Source organism: Mya arenaria, chromosome 4 (genome assembly GCF_026914265.1).
Source record: "Mya arenaria isolate MELC-2E11 chromosome 4, ASM2691426v1".
Classification (NCBI taxonomy): domain Eukaryota; kingdom Metazoa; phylum Mollusca; class Bivalvia; order Myida; family Myidae; genus Mya; species Mya arenaria.
In genome coordinates, this window is record NC_069125.1 from 13,189,749 (window position 1) to 13,205,786 (window position 16,038).

Sequence of the window (16,038 nt, forward strand, 5' to 3'; positions counted from 1 at the left end):
AATTTGTTCGTTCTTGGACGACGCAAGAAACACAGTTTTAATTACATGTATGTATTCAAGGGTAGGTCAAGGAATGTCTGTTTTAAATTTCCAACATTAACTTAGGCTTCTCTTTCAATATTTCGTTTATTTCCACGAGCTGTCTGATCAAGACATCTTCGTCCGATGGCCGTCTGTAAAGCTTTTGTCATGACCAACGCGAGGAATATTTGTTCGAACATTTTTTACATAGTAAGGAACCCGACTTAATGTTTTGTTTTGTTTAAATAAATCAGTGTGAATGTCTTTCTTATTTTTTTTATCAACACCACACTTAAATAAGATGATGTTGGTTTGTTTCATAACGAGCACACAGGGTTATGGCCCTTGACCTCTTTGTATCAACACCACACTTAATTACGATGACTTTCAGTCATGTTGCTAAGGTTGATTTGTTCCGTAACGAGCACGCAGGGTTATGACCCTTGACTTTTTATCAACACCACTTAAATAAGATGACGTACAAAACTGTGGTTAACGTTGGTTTGTTTCATAACGAGCAGGCAGGGTTATGGCCCTTGACTTTTTATCAACACCACTTAAATAAGATGACTTACTGTACTGTGGCTAACGTTGATTTGTTCCATAACGAGCACACTAGGTTATGGACCTTGACTTTTTTTATCAACACCACTTAAATAAGATGACTTACTGTACTGTGGCTAACGTTGATTTATTCCGTAACGAGCACACTAGGTTATGGACCTTGACTTTTTTTATCAACACCACTTAAATAAGATGACTAACAGTACTGTGGTTAACGTTGATTTGTTTCATAACTAGCACGCATGGTTATGGCCCTTGATTTTTTTTATCAACACCACTTAAATAAGATGGCTTACAGAACTGTGGCTAACGTTGGTTTGTTTGATAACTAGCACGTAGGTTTATGACCCCTGGAACACCAGATTTAAAGCAGATGACTTTCGGTACTAAGGCTAACGTTGGTTTGTTCGCAACAAGCACGTAGGGTTATAGCTCTTGTCTTAGTAAATTACCATAAATTGAACTAAATGACTTTTGTTAACTGCTTGTTTTCGACGCCCCAAAGACAAACAATGCCCCCTACAGACAAGAAAAGTTTTCAAGCAAGCGTTCATGGTCTCCTAATGCCTCAATAGTTGTGGATGTCTGGAAGATATTACCATCATTATTCAATTAATGATCCAAAAACTCACCAACTATTTTTTATGCCATTTCCTTTGTCTGGTCGGATATTTCCTGACAATCGGCAGATACAGCGCAATTAGTAGAGCATGATTCCAGTTATTTCTGGTCTGAAAGTCAAGGTGCGTTTACCTTTTTGAAAAAGACCTCACGGTTCGGGCAGTTTGAATCACTTTCAGATTTAAATATCGGCATTCATCTACCCTCTTTGAAGATAGATTTGATTCTTACAGCGGATCTGAATTGAAATGAGAAAACTGCTTGCATGGCAATTTTTTGGTATTAACGTAAACATTGATTCCAGGTACACTATATGTACAAGTAAACACTTTTCAAGGTATATGTATACAAGGTAAATTCCCGATGATAGAAACTCCGATCATGAAGAGTTTGACGTTAGAACTTGTCTATACTATTCTCAAACACCCTTCTTGTCTGGATTCTTTTCTAACATAATAACAATATTAGGTGTTCCAGTAGTCATAATGACCTGTCACACACTACCAAAGTACCTCACCGGGTCTAAAACTATGGACACAATTAACAACGGCGAGAAAATCGGCGGAGTTCCGTCGAGAAATCACTTGAAAAATCACAATTGGGCGTAACAATACCGGTGTAGTAACACCGTTGCGCTGCCGTTGTTCTAACCGAAGCGCCACCGCGGAGTTATAGCGGAGTAATACCGTTGCGCTGTCGTTGTTCTAACCGAAGCGCCACCGCGGAGTTATAGCGGAGTAATACCGTTGCGCTGCCGTTGTACTACCGATGTACGGAAATAGTACGGTATCACATCTCTAAGAACGGTTGTACATCGTTAGTACCTCGGCAGGACTGCGGTATCACATCTGTACCAGTACGGTACAAATCGAGGCAACCGATCCATTACGGGGCGCTACCGGTGTTCTATCGACATAGACGAAGCCACAACAGAATGATGTCGTTGTACTGCCGTTATAGTCCCGTGAATCGCCCCGGCACCGTTACGGCAGATTGTTCTGACGAAGTCCTGAAGACGTACTACCGTCTTTGATACGATTTGATACCGTTGCGCTGCCATACTAGTACAGATTCACGAAAATTGACAAATCTGTGTCGACTTGTACCCTCATTATCTTTTAACTAAAAAGTAACGTAGTGTACCAGTTTGAATCTGTGCTCCAATATAGCCCTGGCGAACAAAAACAGTTAGTTGTTCTAGCCTGTTTTACCCCGTTAATAAAGTGAGATACTCCAAATGTATTTAAACCAGAGTGGGAGGTCTTTTTTTGTTTATGCATAGTATCAATATCATCATGAGAGTTCCAAGCATTCTGTACAAAATTACAAACTTATACATATTCAGACATTCTAGCCCGTTTCCCCGTTATTGAGCGAAAATACATGTAACTTCGCGTGTATTTAAATCAGAGTGATAGAACTTTCTTGGTATTTGCATATCGTCAATATCGACATGAAAGTACCAAGTATTCTGTAAAAAATTGTGTATATTCAGACATTCTAGCCTGTTCACGATACATATTCAGACATTCTAGCCTGTTCACGATACATTTTCAGACATTCTAGCCTGTTCACGATACATATTCAGACATTCTAGCCTGTTCACGATACATTTTCAGACATTCTAGCCTGTTCACGATACATATTCAGACATTCTAGCCTGTTCACGATACATATTCAAACATTCTAGCCTGTTCACGATACATATTCAAACATTCTAGCCTGTTCACGATGCATATTCAAACATTCTAGCCTGTTCACGATACATATTTAAACATTCTAACCTGTTCACGATACATATTCAAACATTCTAACCTGTTCACGATACATATTCAGACATTCTAGCCTGTTTCCCCCCGTTATCGAAGGGAGACATCTCTGCACATATTTACACAAGTGACAGGGCCTTCTTTGTGTGTGCATGTCGTCAATATCATCATGAGAGTACCAAGCATTCTGTAAAAATGATACATATTCAAACATTCTAGCCTGTTTTCCCGTTATTGAAGGGAAATAACTCCACATGTAATTAAACCGGAGTGAAAGGGCTTCCTTGGTGTTTTCATATTGTCAATATCGACACAAGGGTACCAAGCATTCTGTTAAAATATGATACATACATCAGACATTGTTGTCTGTCCCCCATAGCTGTTAATCAAGGGACATAACTCCATATGCATTCAGATCAGAGTGAAAAATCTTTCTTGATGTGTGCATATTGTGAATATTGACATGAGAGTACCAAGCGTTCTGTAAATATTGATAGTTTCAGACATTCTAGCCCCTCTCACAAAGCATTTTTTTTTTAAAATTGATACAGTTTCAGAATTCTAGCGTGTCTAGCCATCTCCCCTGTTGTTCGAAGGATATAACTCCATATGTACTTAAACCAGAGTGAATCGACTTTCCTTGCGCATGCATATTGTTTATGTTGACATTAGAGTACCAATGGTTTTGTAAACAATGATATGCCAGGTTTCAGTAATTCTAGCCTTCATATGGAATTACCAACCCCACTTATAACACAATACCGGTACTTTCACATTGAGATTACCATTTCAAAGATACCCAACAAATACAGTAAAGAATAACAAGAACAAAATAGTAAATAGGTATTTTATTGTAAAACTGGGCAAATTTTGTACAAGAAATAGAAAAAAATGCCAAGATTGCTTTGCATTTAAAAATGCAACCTTGACGTCAGATATAAAATTATCACAAAACAAAATGTCTAATAAGTAAAACAAAACTTTGGCTTTATCAAAGAAAAACAAAATGCTTTAATAAAAAAAGTGATTCTGCGATAAAATTACAGCTGATGAGTTATGACTAATGAAGTTTTCAGGTCACCTTAGTTGAAGTTTACACTAATTTCTCGTAGCTTGATTGTGACGTAAGCCGATAGCTTATAGATTCACATTTGAGTCTGTTTTTTTTTGTAAAAACCAGTAATTGTGTCCATTTTGAGAGGCCCTGAAAAAGTGCCCTGGTCGGGGTCGAACCCACAACGTCTTGGTGACCGTTGGACTCCTATACCAATAGACCATTCAGGCCATTTTATTCTCTGCAATTCAGCAGAATAATAAAAATAGATCTAAAAATTTGCAGAATTAACTTAATTTGGCATAGAATGTCATGTATGTATTTTCAAACATGCATTTACAGTCGTAAATAGTTTTCATGCTTGTTTATTGCTTGATTTAAATGTAATGTTAATAGACCTATTTACATAAATGGTACTTTAATATTTGAAAGCAAACCTATCAAAATGAGGTCTGTATCTATAAATACATTATTCGCGTACATATAAGATACTACATATTTTTTGCAAGCATGCACATTTAAAACCGAAAGATTTTTCCTACAAATAACATTACACAAAACTTTCAAAAAAAAGGTATTCTAATTCACATTTATATCTTCAATTTTACAGAAAACTGTATGAAACAATGATTACAGCGTGGATAAATGAAATGGAGTCTGGCACATTGATGCTGTACTTTTAATGTGGCGTAGGCATTGGCATTGGCATTAGCCTCGCAAAAATGTCCTCGGAGCTAAAAGCGGCAATAGCAGAAAAAAATGTATGTACACCAAAAATCTGAAAATCTGCATATCTGATAAATAGTACATGTTCTGTCAAGCTTGGAAATGATCTCTCGATAAGAAATATTTTTATCAGTGAAAATTACTGATACAGATGGGTCTAGTTTTCATATTTTTTCAGAAATGCATTAATATTTTGGCAGTAAAATCGGCCAATTTATGAAATGACAGATAATACAATTGATCAATGCCCTGATTCAGGTGGTTGCATGAATGAAAACATTTATCATTTCAACAAAATACGAAATAAGGCTTTAAATATTTACATACATTAGTACATGTGTAAGTTTAAGATGCAAGCAACATGCTACATATAGAAATATCTCTCTGCAGTCATTCATAAAGCTATTCTGGCCATCTGAACCTGAGTTAAAAACAAGAGTTACGGTTCGTTGGTGAAATTCTGGATGTTATATGTAAATAAATAAACGTAATATAGAAATTTAACTAAGCTTAAGAGACATCTGTTAATTTTATTTAGTGCAGACAAATATATGTATGGTCCTTCGAATTTTGTTTCTAAGTTTGCACATACAGTTGGCCCTTAAAATAACGATGTGAAAATGGACATTTTTTAATGAACATTTTTTAAGCATTTTCGTTTTCTAATGTATTCCAATGACACCTCAGCAAAAATTGTGTAGTTCTTATATACTAATTATTATTAGATCATTTTACTTCATTTGATAAAGAATTTTCTTCTCACACCAACCATATACCATGAAACAAAGTAACTTTTACTGGCCATGAAAAATCAAATTTACAAAGATGATAGGTTATTAAATATGTCGATATAGAATTGCTTACAAAAATGTGTGAGAATACAGGTTATATTATAGAGAATATTTACAAACATATCCATTGAAAGCACATTAACACAGTTGTGACAAATCATTCATGATAAGAGCTTGTCCCTAATGCAAAATAAGTCATTTAACAAATCATTTTTTGCCGTATATATCCTAAAAGCCTACAATGAAGATAAGCCGACAATATGGTACAATACAGTCTTTGTAGGAAAGCAATCAACTGCTTTATAAGATTCATCCCGATTCATATCATATGTTCGCATAATACTCGCGTTACACACAAAAAAACATCGAACAAATCAGCACCCCGCTCAACCAACTTCGCAAAACACAGAAACCTTTGAAGACCTATCACAAATGCATACAATGTACCATGTGTTACTTGAATTTGTCAGTGATATCATCAAGGTTTCTGATTTTACTGCAAACTATGTGATCTTCAAAGTTCTTGTATACCCATAAATTTCCAATTTCATTTTTGAGACTTTTTCGCGTTGGTAAGATTTAGGTACCAATCTTTTCACTTTTTCATAATTTAACAATGTTTTCATATAATTGGTAAAATATCCAACAAATTTTGACGAATTAACACAAACTTTCTGATATTTTTTACATATGTGTAAACTCTCTAAAGCTTTGCTAACAAGATATATTGCATCGAAAACCATAAGACCACAATACTTCTAGAATTGTATGACTCAAAAGGCGTACGTCTAGCCATTTTCCCGCTCAGGGAAACATTATACGAGCACAAACGAGTGGTCACTGAGTTTGCAAAGAGAAGTGTCATCATGGGGGCTGATCATCTTCCACTTGCCATGGCAGTGTCGCACTTCGATGGCCTTCCATGTGGTGTTCTGGCCGTACACGCCGTGTCCGCGGCACCTTTCGAGACGCTTGTTCATGGACGTGGGCTGGCACTCGACACATACCTGATCTCCGACACGTAGAACATTGGCCCAGGGGGAATTCTGACACCCAACACCGGAATGGGTTACCTTAAACACTGCCTTGTACCTGGAAACAGAGACACAACGATATGATTAATTAGGTATAAATAAAGGTCAATCTCAAAATAAGGCTGTAAGTCTCGCAGAAAGACCAGCACATAGTATCATTTAGCAAGGAAAATATGAATTTTGCCGATCTAATTTTGCATTGTTTACAAATATGAACACAGTGGAATTGAAATAATTTGATTTTGTTTTTTGATCCTTCAAAATGGCATGATTTTTTTTTTTTATTCTGGAGATGGGGAATTTCAGAGGCTACTATGGGGAAAAGTTAAGGCGGGGGGTACTAGCTATGACAAAGCAGGTCAAAAAGGCCCAAGCTATTACTATAGTGAGTAATAAAAGTTTCCTACAACTTCTAAAAGATTCATTTTGGTAATCGAATATTCAATCGAAAGAATTACCGAAATTTCGAATATCAATTTTGCCATTCGTTTGCATCCCTATATTATTATTTATGATTAATATTTGAAATAATCTTTGCTATATCTTCATAGTTATATTCATGCACTAATTTTAATGATCCTCATGAATTTCAACAATAAACTTTAAGCTGTCACTCCATTGGAAAAAGTTGTTATTTAATTTGTAATACGGTACATGAGCTTACTATATATCTATGATCTATACTTATAAGTGGTCAACATCATGTTTTGTCTAATGAGAAGGAAGTATTTCTGAACACGTTTATTTCAGTCAATCAGCAGTCAGGCATTATTGATTTTAATTTCAGGTGAAGCAGTAGATATATACTGTGGCTGGCCAATTCAGTTAATGGGTAGTTTACACAATATAATGTAAACCACTTAAAACTTGAAGATTGTAAGATTTGTCACAAAATAAATGGTTATGTGACTGCTGCAGATTAAATAATTTTTTGTTTTTTTTATTGCTGTGAATCACGATTTATGAAATGAAAAATAAGTATGCTATAATTTATTAAACATTATATGAATCATATGACATAATCCAATATGATATGAAAACGATACTAAAAGACCTTTCATCTTTTAAGAGGCAATCATTTAACCCATTTTCTGCTATATTTGTATCATTAACTGACATGATAAAGATAATATGAAACTATAAATTTCTTATAACTGTGAAAAATATGGATATGGCTCATTACATGTTATGAAATCTTACGATTTTGACAGCAATGAAATTGTAAGTATACATATGGTCTTTAGTGTACGATGTATCCATTCATAAATTTATGGTACATTTACTTTCCAACGATCAATTATGAACAAATGACCTGTTTCTCCATATGCTTCTATTCAAAATTTACAAATTAGAACTAGACATTATATTTCACATACAATCTGAACTTACTTATTAAAAGGAACCGTGAAATGTGGAATAATGAAAGTTAAAAGATCAGTAACCTATGGTTGGTCCAACATGTCAAAATAGGTCATAAATAAAAAGTGATCACTAATAAAATGTCAACTAATCTTCGGTCTACTAAAATACCAATATATCTTACCAAAGCCGGGCACCATGCCCTCAGAGTTTTTAACAGCACTTTTACAATCTGAGAGGCATTTTTAATCAAGACATTGCTAACAGATGAAAGATAGGGTGTACGATTGTCCAACGCCATAATACAATAGCAGCTTTTCAGGCGTATAATACACACGAAAAAATTGTATTCGCTTAAACTTTTGCTCCAATGCATTTTTAACACAAATATTTTCGATACAATACATAGGCTGCTTAATTACCCCAACATCTAAGGCTAAAAAATCATAACCACTGAATTAAATTTTAACGGGCAATTTGTCAATTTTTGCATACCCCATATATTATAACGATCAAAGGGCAAAAAAGTCTATTCAATATGATCATGCAATAATTAAAATGATTTACTGTCTTTCATGTAATAAGGTATTGTTTAAAGGGAACAGCTACTCATATCAGAATCTAAAATATGCAATATATTCGATACTTGGTAGACAGACCCTTTGACATACTATTGCTGTGCCGTTGACAATTTAAGTAGTCAATTTCACGCTTCAATTTTTATTGGCTATAAGGTTTCCGCCTTTGACTTCGTTATTACCAAATGCCAATAAAAGGCAGGTTATGTGGGTAATTATCACAGCCCCCTGCTTGCTATTGCTCATTTTTGTTTTAACTGCAAAAATATATGATAGTTTTTCCTTAGTGCATCAAGGGACATGACCCAAGATTATTTTTAAAACAAAAATACACGATTTTTTTAAAAATAATCTCAGTCAACCATTTTTTAGACAAATACATGATTATTTCTTATCTTGGTCAACCAAGGGAATTTTTAGACAATAAAAACCATATAACTTTTCTTACACAACCAAGGGACCTAACTCCAGATTTTTTTTTAAACAAATCTATATGCCATTTATCTACATGTACCAAGTTAACATGTTGATGTCTTTAACTCACTAGTACAAATTATAACCATGTATAAGATTTTGATATCTGAAGTTCTATATATATATTTTTTGAATTAGTAATAGTGGTATTTAACCTTCGACCAGTTATCCCCCTTCGTTATAAATTGCACATTAATATTATGATGCTCTGCTTTTCAAAGAGAAGGGACAAAATGGAACAGATAAGTTAAATAAATAAATAAATAGGGTAGAATTTTCATTGCAGTTTGCCGCTTGCTACAAAAGGAAGACATTTTCCTGATGGTGATATTTTTAAATCATCGGGATTTAAATTTAATATTCAAATGCTTGGAATTCTTGAACTGAAGACATTAAACATAAAATACTGCAATGAATGATAACCTTTTTCAGTTCAAACTGATGAAGAGATTAAACAGTCTTGTTCTGGGAATTAAACTCTGGAGAAAGCACTTGAAAATCTTGAATCAGATAGCAATATTAATGATGTAGTTTGTTCCAATGAGATTAATTCCTGTGATAATCTGGTTTAATAGAAAAACCAAGCTGTTCACAGAAACCATGATTGATTCACCTGGTACCACAGAATGATAATTTGTCCATTACATCAAGAAAAACATAACCTTACAAGTCTTAGAACATTACATAAACATACAGAATTCAAAACATTTACAACGGATGCCACAAAAACTACCAGACGATGGAGAGATTACAAGAAAGCAGCCAAACCGTTAGGCCCAGGAGACCAGCATCTAAGCACCTGACTCGTTGGTTTACAAGAATGTTAATGCAGAAAACATAAGTTTTACATCTAATGCAATCTTGGTATATATCCATGGGACCTAGTTACGATAACCACTTTTTTCATAACCTTCTGAAAAATCCCAGTGTTATATATTTAACAATAGTTGTTTGATACTTCTTACATATAATGGTACTAATTATAATGTCTTGCTTTGAGCTAATTTGTAAAAGCTTAAACAGCATTACAGTTAAATGTCAGATTATAGTGCAAGAGGTTGTTTTATCAGATTCGATCCCCATTATATTCAAAGAGCATTTTATGTGGTCTGAGTTACAATATTAAAGTGTTGGTTGTCTGTTGAGCCCAGTGGTAAGCGCACTTGCTTCTCAGCAAGACATCCTGGGCGCATGCGAGTTTTGTTTGTGGTCACCATGTCCAACAAGCGGGTTTTCTCCGGGTACTCCGGTTTTCCCCACAACACAAGACCACACTCTCACTTAAGACTGAGCCAATACAAGTGACAAATATCATTTTGTAACAACTCGTTTCACAATCATTGTAAAACAAATAAGTTTAAACTTGTATAAATGTGTATTTATTATAAGAACATCACTATACAAGAATTCTTATTAGACCTTTCCCTCTGCTGAACTGATAAAATAACAATTTCACTGAGGGCAAAAATATGCCAATGCCAGAAAAATGTTGGCCACATGTCGGAAAACCAAATTACCAACTCCTTCAAAAGAGTTCCAAAACTCATGAGTTAATCAATGTTCAGTGACTTTTGATCAGGCCATGATCTCGGCCATAATCTTGATGGTTTGAGATCTTGAAACGAGATAAACTTGAAACGATGAATGAGTTTTGGCACAGGCCAGCCCTTCTATAATAGGCAAAGAATACCTGACAGCCTTCAATTTAACACCTGACCTGTTCAGATCAACATGGTATTTGCAGGGTTTGACAGATAGGCACAAAGGTCACACTGGTTAAAAGATTGGCCAAGGACAAAAATTAGAAACCTTTATTTGACCACTGTCTAACTTGATCATCATCAAAAGAGAAGATTAGATTAATATGATACATACAAACATTTCAAGTTCTTGTCCGGTTAAAAAGTTACTGACAGAGACAACCGGCGGGTTTGAAAGTACAGTGTTAAACCCACTTGCTGCTGACTGAGCCAACCTGAGGGTTTAAAAGTACAGTGGTAAACCCACTTGCTGCTAACTGAGGCAATCTGAGGGTTTAGAAGTACAGTGGTAAACCCACTTGCTACTGGTTGAGACAACTGCTGACTGAGCCTAGCTGAGGGTTTAGATGTACAGTGGTAAACCCACTTGCTGCTGATTGAGGTAACTGCTAACTGAGACAAGCTGAGGGTTTAGAAATACAGTGGTAAACCCACATGCTACTGACTGAGGCAATTGCTGACTGAGCCAACCAGAGGGTTTAGTAAGTACTATGGTAAACCCACTTGCTACTGATGGAGGCTGAACCTGAGGGTTTAGAAGTACCGTGGTAAACCTACTTGCTGCTGATGGAGGCTGAACCTGAGGGTTTAGAAGTACCGTGGTAAACCTACTTGCTGCTGATGGAGGCTGAACCTGAGGGTTTAGAAGTACCGTGGTAAACCTACTTGCTGCTGATGGAGGCTGAACCTGAGGGTTTAGAAGTACCGTGGTAAACCTACTTGCTGCTGATGGAGGCTGAACCTGAGGGTTTAGAAGTACCGTGGTAAACCCACTTGCTACTGATGGAGGCTGAACCTGAGGGTTTAGAAGTACCGTGGTAAACCTACTTGCTGCTGATGGAGGCTTAACCTGAGGGTTTAGAAGTACCGTAGTAAACCTACTTGCTGCTAACGGTTTAGAAGTACAGTGGTAAACCCACTTGCTACTGACTTTGAAGACATCATCAGAGCATATTGTAAACTCCCTCCTTCTATTGGTACAAACAAACTATGGGAGTTAAGATATTAGGTCTTAATTCCTTTCCCTTTCAATATATATGGTTTCCAAAAACAAAACTATTTAACAAGATTCCATGCACTACAAAGTGTGCTGTGCGGATGAATTTCAACAATATATTTATGCTACTTATTGATGGGTAAGCTTGCATATTAAATTCCGCCTACTGGTTACCCATCAGAAATGAAAAATATTGTCAATATCAAAACAAAGAAAACACTTCATCATTTTCTCAACAAGGTTGACTGATTACTAAGATTAATTAATGTTGACAATCAGTTGCTGATCTTTTTGTTGGTCAATATTTACCCTCATATAATTATGCAAACAAATAAGTGATAGTTGCTTTTGAAATGAAACTTATAATATCGCAAACTGATTTTCATGGTGTTGTGTCATTAGCTTTAGTCATAAGGCAATATCTTTCATAAAATCACAAAGAAGCAGCGAACGAAATTGAGCAGTTTCAAACAATAGGTTCACACTATTAATTTACATTTATATGAAGTATGATACCAAGTTTCAGTTTCAAGGCCACCCAACACCTTAATTTCATTTCACCTGACCTCACTGGATGGGCTGCGAAATGACAGCTGGACAGAAGAGTCACGATCATTAAAGCTAAAGTCTAATTTATGACCGCGATCAAAAGTCACCAACTTAATTCTACACAAAACATAACACACTTGAGGATTGCTTTGAAGTTTGAAGTTTTATTCTCATTTAATGTATTCATAGCTTTTCAGTCATGTCCAGTTTCGGAGACATTAAATATAATAGTGAAAATAATAGGTCCACCGTTTAGATATTAAACAAGCTTTTAAGATCTAAATTTGGGCCAACTACACTTATCAATGTCTCGCCATTATACAAAATATTGACCTTAAATTTTTTCATCCAAAGCAAACTTGGTGGAATTTTTTTTTGAAGATTTTTGTTTGTGTTTTAAGTTCTTTGCAATGAATATAGAATTAAAGGATTTAAAATCATTTTTAGCAAAAATGAAACCACTCGACAAAACTTAACTTTCAATTAATGAATTCAAGTGTGTTTTAACAACTGTAAAACTAGAGTCATCAAATTTACAACTGTTTGTAAAAAAAAACTTTGCAAAACATGTTCATCGTTTAGTTAAACAAATAAAGCATGTTCATATTGCAATGTAACCAGCGCTGATGACAAGGGCTTATTATACTGCTGAACTAGTCCATGCAGTCATCACCCATCATTTCAAACTGGTTTGATAAGTTGCATTTCAAATCCTTGTCACACAATTCTGCCTATTGTTGGCTGTCAATCAAAACCGAAATGCCTAAAATTTCAGTTTCAGCGTAGTCAGCGGTTTTGTCTTGTGATAGTGTCAGCGGTTTTGACTTGTGATAGTGTTGGCGGTTTTGTCTTGTGATAGTGTCAGCGTTTTTGTCTTTTGATAGTGTCAACGGTTTTGTCTTGTGATAGTGTTGGCGGTTTTGTCTCGTGATACTTTCGCATTCATTATACTGGCAAACTTTAATTATTACGGAAACATCAGAAGACAGGCATGGATTTGGGGCCCAGAAATAACTGCTGCTATTCAAAGCTTTAAAACCACAAAATGCTAATTCTATTTGCAATCAGCCAGTACTAGCATGTATAACAATATAAAAAGTAACGATTTACAGATTTTCTTCATTAAATAAAAATCAAGCAACTTATGACCTTTAATATCTGATGTATCAAATATGTTCTGAGCCCTCATTAAAATGCAAACATGTATTAACCCTTTTAAAAAAAGCCACTTTCTTATCTTCAAACTTAATCAGAATGTTGCCCTCCCTCTGGTCAATAAAGTCATCACAAATGTTGCATTGTAAGCAATTGCTTAAAACGCCACAAAGTCATGTTATCAGGGATTTAGGAGGGACCACAAGCTGACATGAGCAGATGTGTCAACAAAAAATATAATACGACATTATCCTGTCAAAATTTAAGCCTTTGCGTTTTTTGCAAAAAAGTACCATTAGATCAGATACTATTTCAACAACTTGAAGTCTTATTTGAAACTCTTGTCACTTAAAATTTTGCGCTATGAATGAAATTCATTATACCAAACTGTATATCTATAGCAATACAAGAATGCAGAAATGAGGCCCTTCCATGCTGAAATAGCTTAAGGATTAATGAGGCCCTTCCATGCTAAAATAGCGAAAGAATTAATACAAAATTAATCACATATTTTTTTATGTTTTTCAAATGTATGTATTTAAATCATTTCAGTATATAGAACTATTTCAGAAAATATATTTTTATCTGGCATACACATATACATGTTAAAAAAAATATGCAGGCCAAAGATATTCACCATTTTATCTAATTATCAACTTTCCAGGTCTTTTAAAATAACTGCAATTAAAATACCTCAATCTGACATCAATTACCAACGACAAGCTAGCCAGCAGCGGGCAGCCAGGAATCCATTTACCACCAATCACATAGCCAGTAATTTAAGGTTGAAATTTCAGCCTCTCAACATGGACACTGGCCTTTACCCTCCAACAAATAAATCACCTGACAACCAATTTAAACCAGTAGCCACCAAAAAAGTAAAAACATTTATTTTGTGAGACCTACATTAAAGCATGAAAAGTAAATTGAAACATGAGTAATTTTCAATGTGAATGACATTTTTGGTTAGAAGAAAGAAGTCAAATAAAGGTGAACATTAACTTCACAAGAGAACCCTATACGGATGCCAAAGCTCACCTGTTTGTTTTTTTGTCATTTGATTAAGGGTGCATAACTGGACAAATCTTTAACCAGATTTATTGGACTTGCAAGCTATGAGTGGTTAACCCGTGCATACTTAATACCACAAATGCTACCCAAATCCTGTGCAACAAATATTATCAAATGATTTATGAGTCAGTCAACCAAACTTGAGTTTCTTCGTTCCATATTGCTGTGACTCTCATAGTATTCATTGAAAAGCCCCTTAATACTTCCTATCAAAATGGGGCGTTTCAGTCTCAATTATGGTCCAATGTTCCTGCAACATGATACCAGCAAGTCTGATGACTATACCAAAGATGTGACAATACCTCCACATTTTATTTCCGACAAAAAAACCCTGACATATGCATTAGCAATTTCTATAGCATCTTGATGTTGAACTATCATTACCAAAACTTCAGAAATGGTAAAAAGGGTGTCTCAAATTCGGAAACAGTCAAAACACCAAAGACAATGCTGACACACACTAGATGAGTAATAAAAGAGAGAGTCGTATGCATCATAGATCATAAGTTAATGGATTCATACGCTACTGTTTGATATAGAAACTGTGAATTTGTCATCAATGATTCATGAACTGTTTATAGGAAGTTTTAAAAAGGACATAATCTTAAGATTTATGGATGGATTTATGGATGTCAGTAGGTACATTATAAAGAAAACATCATTAATGACCAAATAGATATTTCAAAAAAAGAGAATTTATGAAGTTTAATTTTCCCATGTTTAGAAGTGGCTATCGTATTTTAACTGACAATGTGTGTGGTTCATTGTTGGTTTCACGCGGCTTTGTTTAGGCACCCTGTCTGCAGCGTTCCATAACCACACGAAACACCAACTGCGGTAACCTTATCACTATCATTAAAGCCACAATCACAAGCTCCTTATCATTTGAACACTATCATCAAGTTTGCACTACGATGAACAAGATTAAATAAGTGAAATACGCTGTTTCTTCAGCTATGTATTTACAAACAAATCGTAAACCTATTTAAGAGAGAAACACAAAATTTTGATACAATTTGATAACCAGTGCAAAACTAGACAGCTTAGCGACTAATTTGTACCATCTGAACCTTTAATAGGGTATCACCTTAAAAAGATGCACTTTTGCTAAATCGAGATTTAATCGGTTATTCAGAACTTAACAATTCAAAAGCACAAGAGACAGCCGAATTTGGCCGACCTTGCATAGAATAGCATCAAACTTGTCATAAATCTTCAGCAGGTTCTGCACTTTGTCTTTGGTTTTTATCTGCAAGATCAGGAAGCCAGACGGCATGATTGATTTACTGCACTTGGTGGAATTCTAAACCATTTCAAGAGTATACATAACGCCACGTACACCTGGTAATTACGTAATTATGAAGTAACCATTGCCACCTATATATTTTCTGCAGATATTAAGAAATCATAGCTAAGTTGATATCTTGCCGTCAACTCAGGTTTCATTATAAGTTGCAAAAAAATGCAAAAAGTAAAATTATAAATAATCTCTATTAATCTCGACTGGCATTTCAG

General features: G+C 35.1%; 1 protein-coding gene across 1 annotated transcript in view; it reads right to left on the reverse strand.

Moving 5' to 3' along the window:
* Positions 1-3,808: 3,808 nt before the first annotated feature.
* LOC128231286 (somatomedin-B and thrombospondin type-1 domain-containing protein-like) overlaps positions 3,809-16,038 on the reverse strand; it is a 47,496-nt gene continuing 35,266 nt past the window's right edge. Inside the window, exon 4 of the mRNA XM_052943911.1 lies at positions 3,809-6,638. Coding sequence (XP_052799871.1) covers positions 6,362-6,638 — 277 coding nt within the window. The 3' untranslated portion in view covers positions 3,809-6,361. The remainder of the gene's footprint in view (positions 6,639-16,038) is intronic.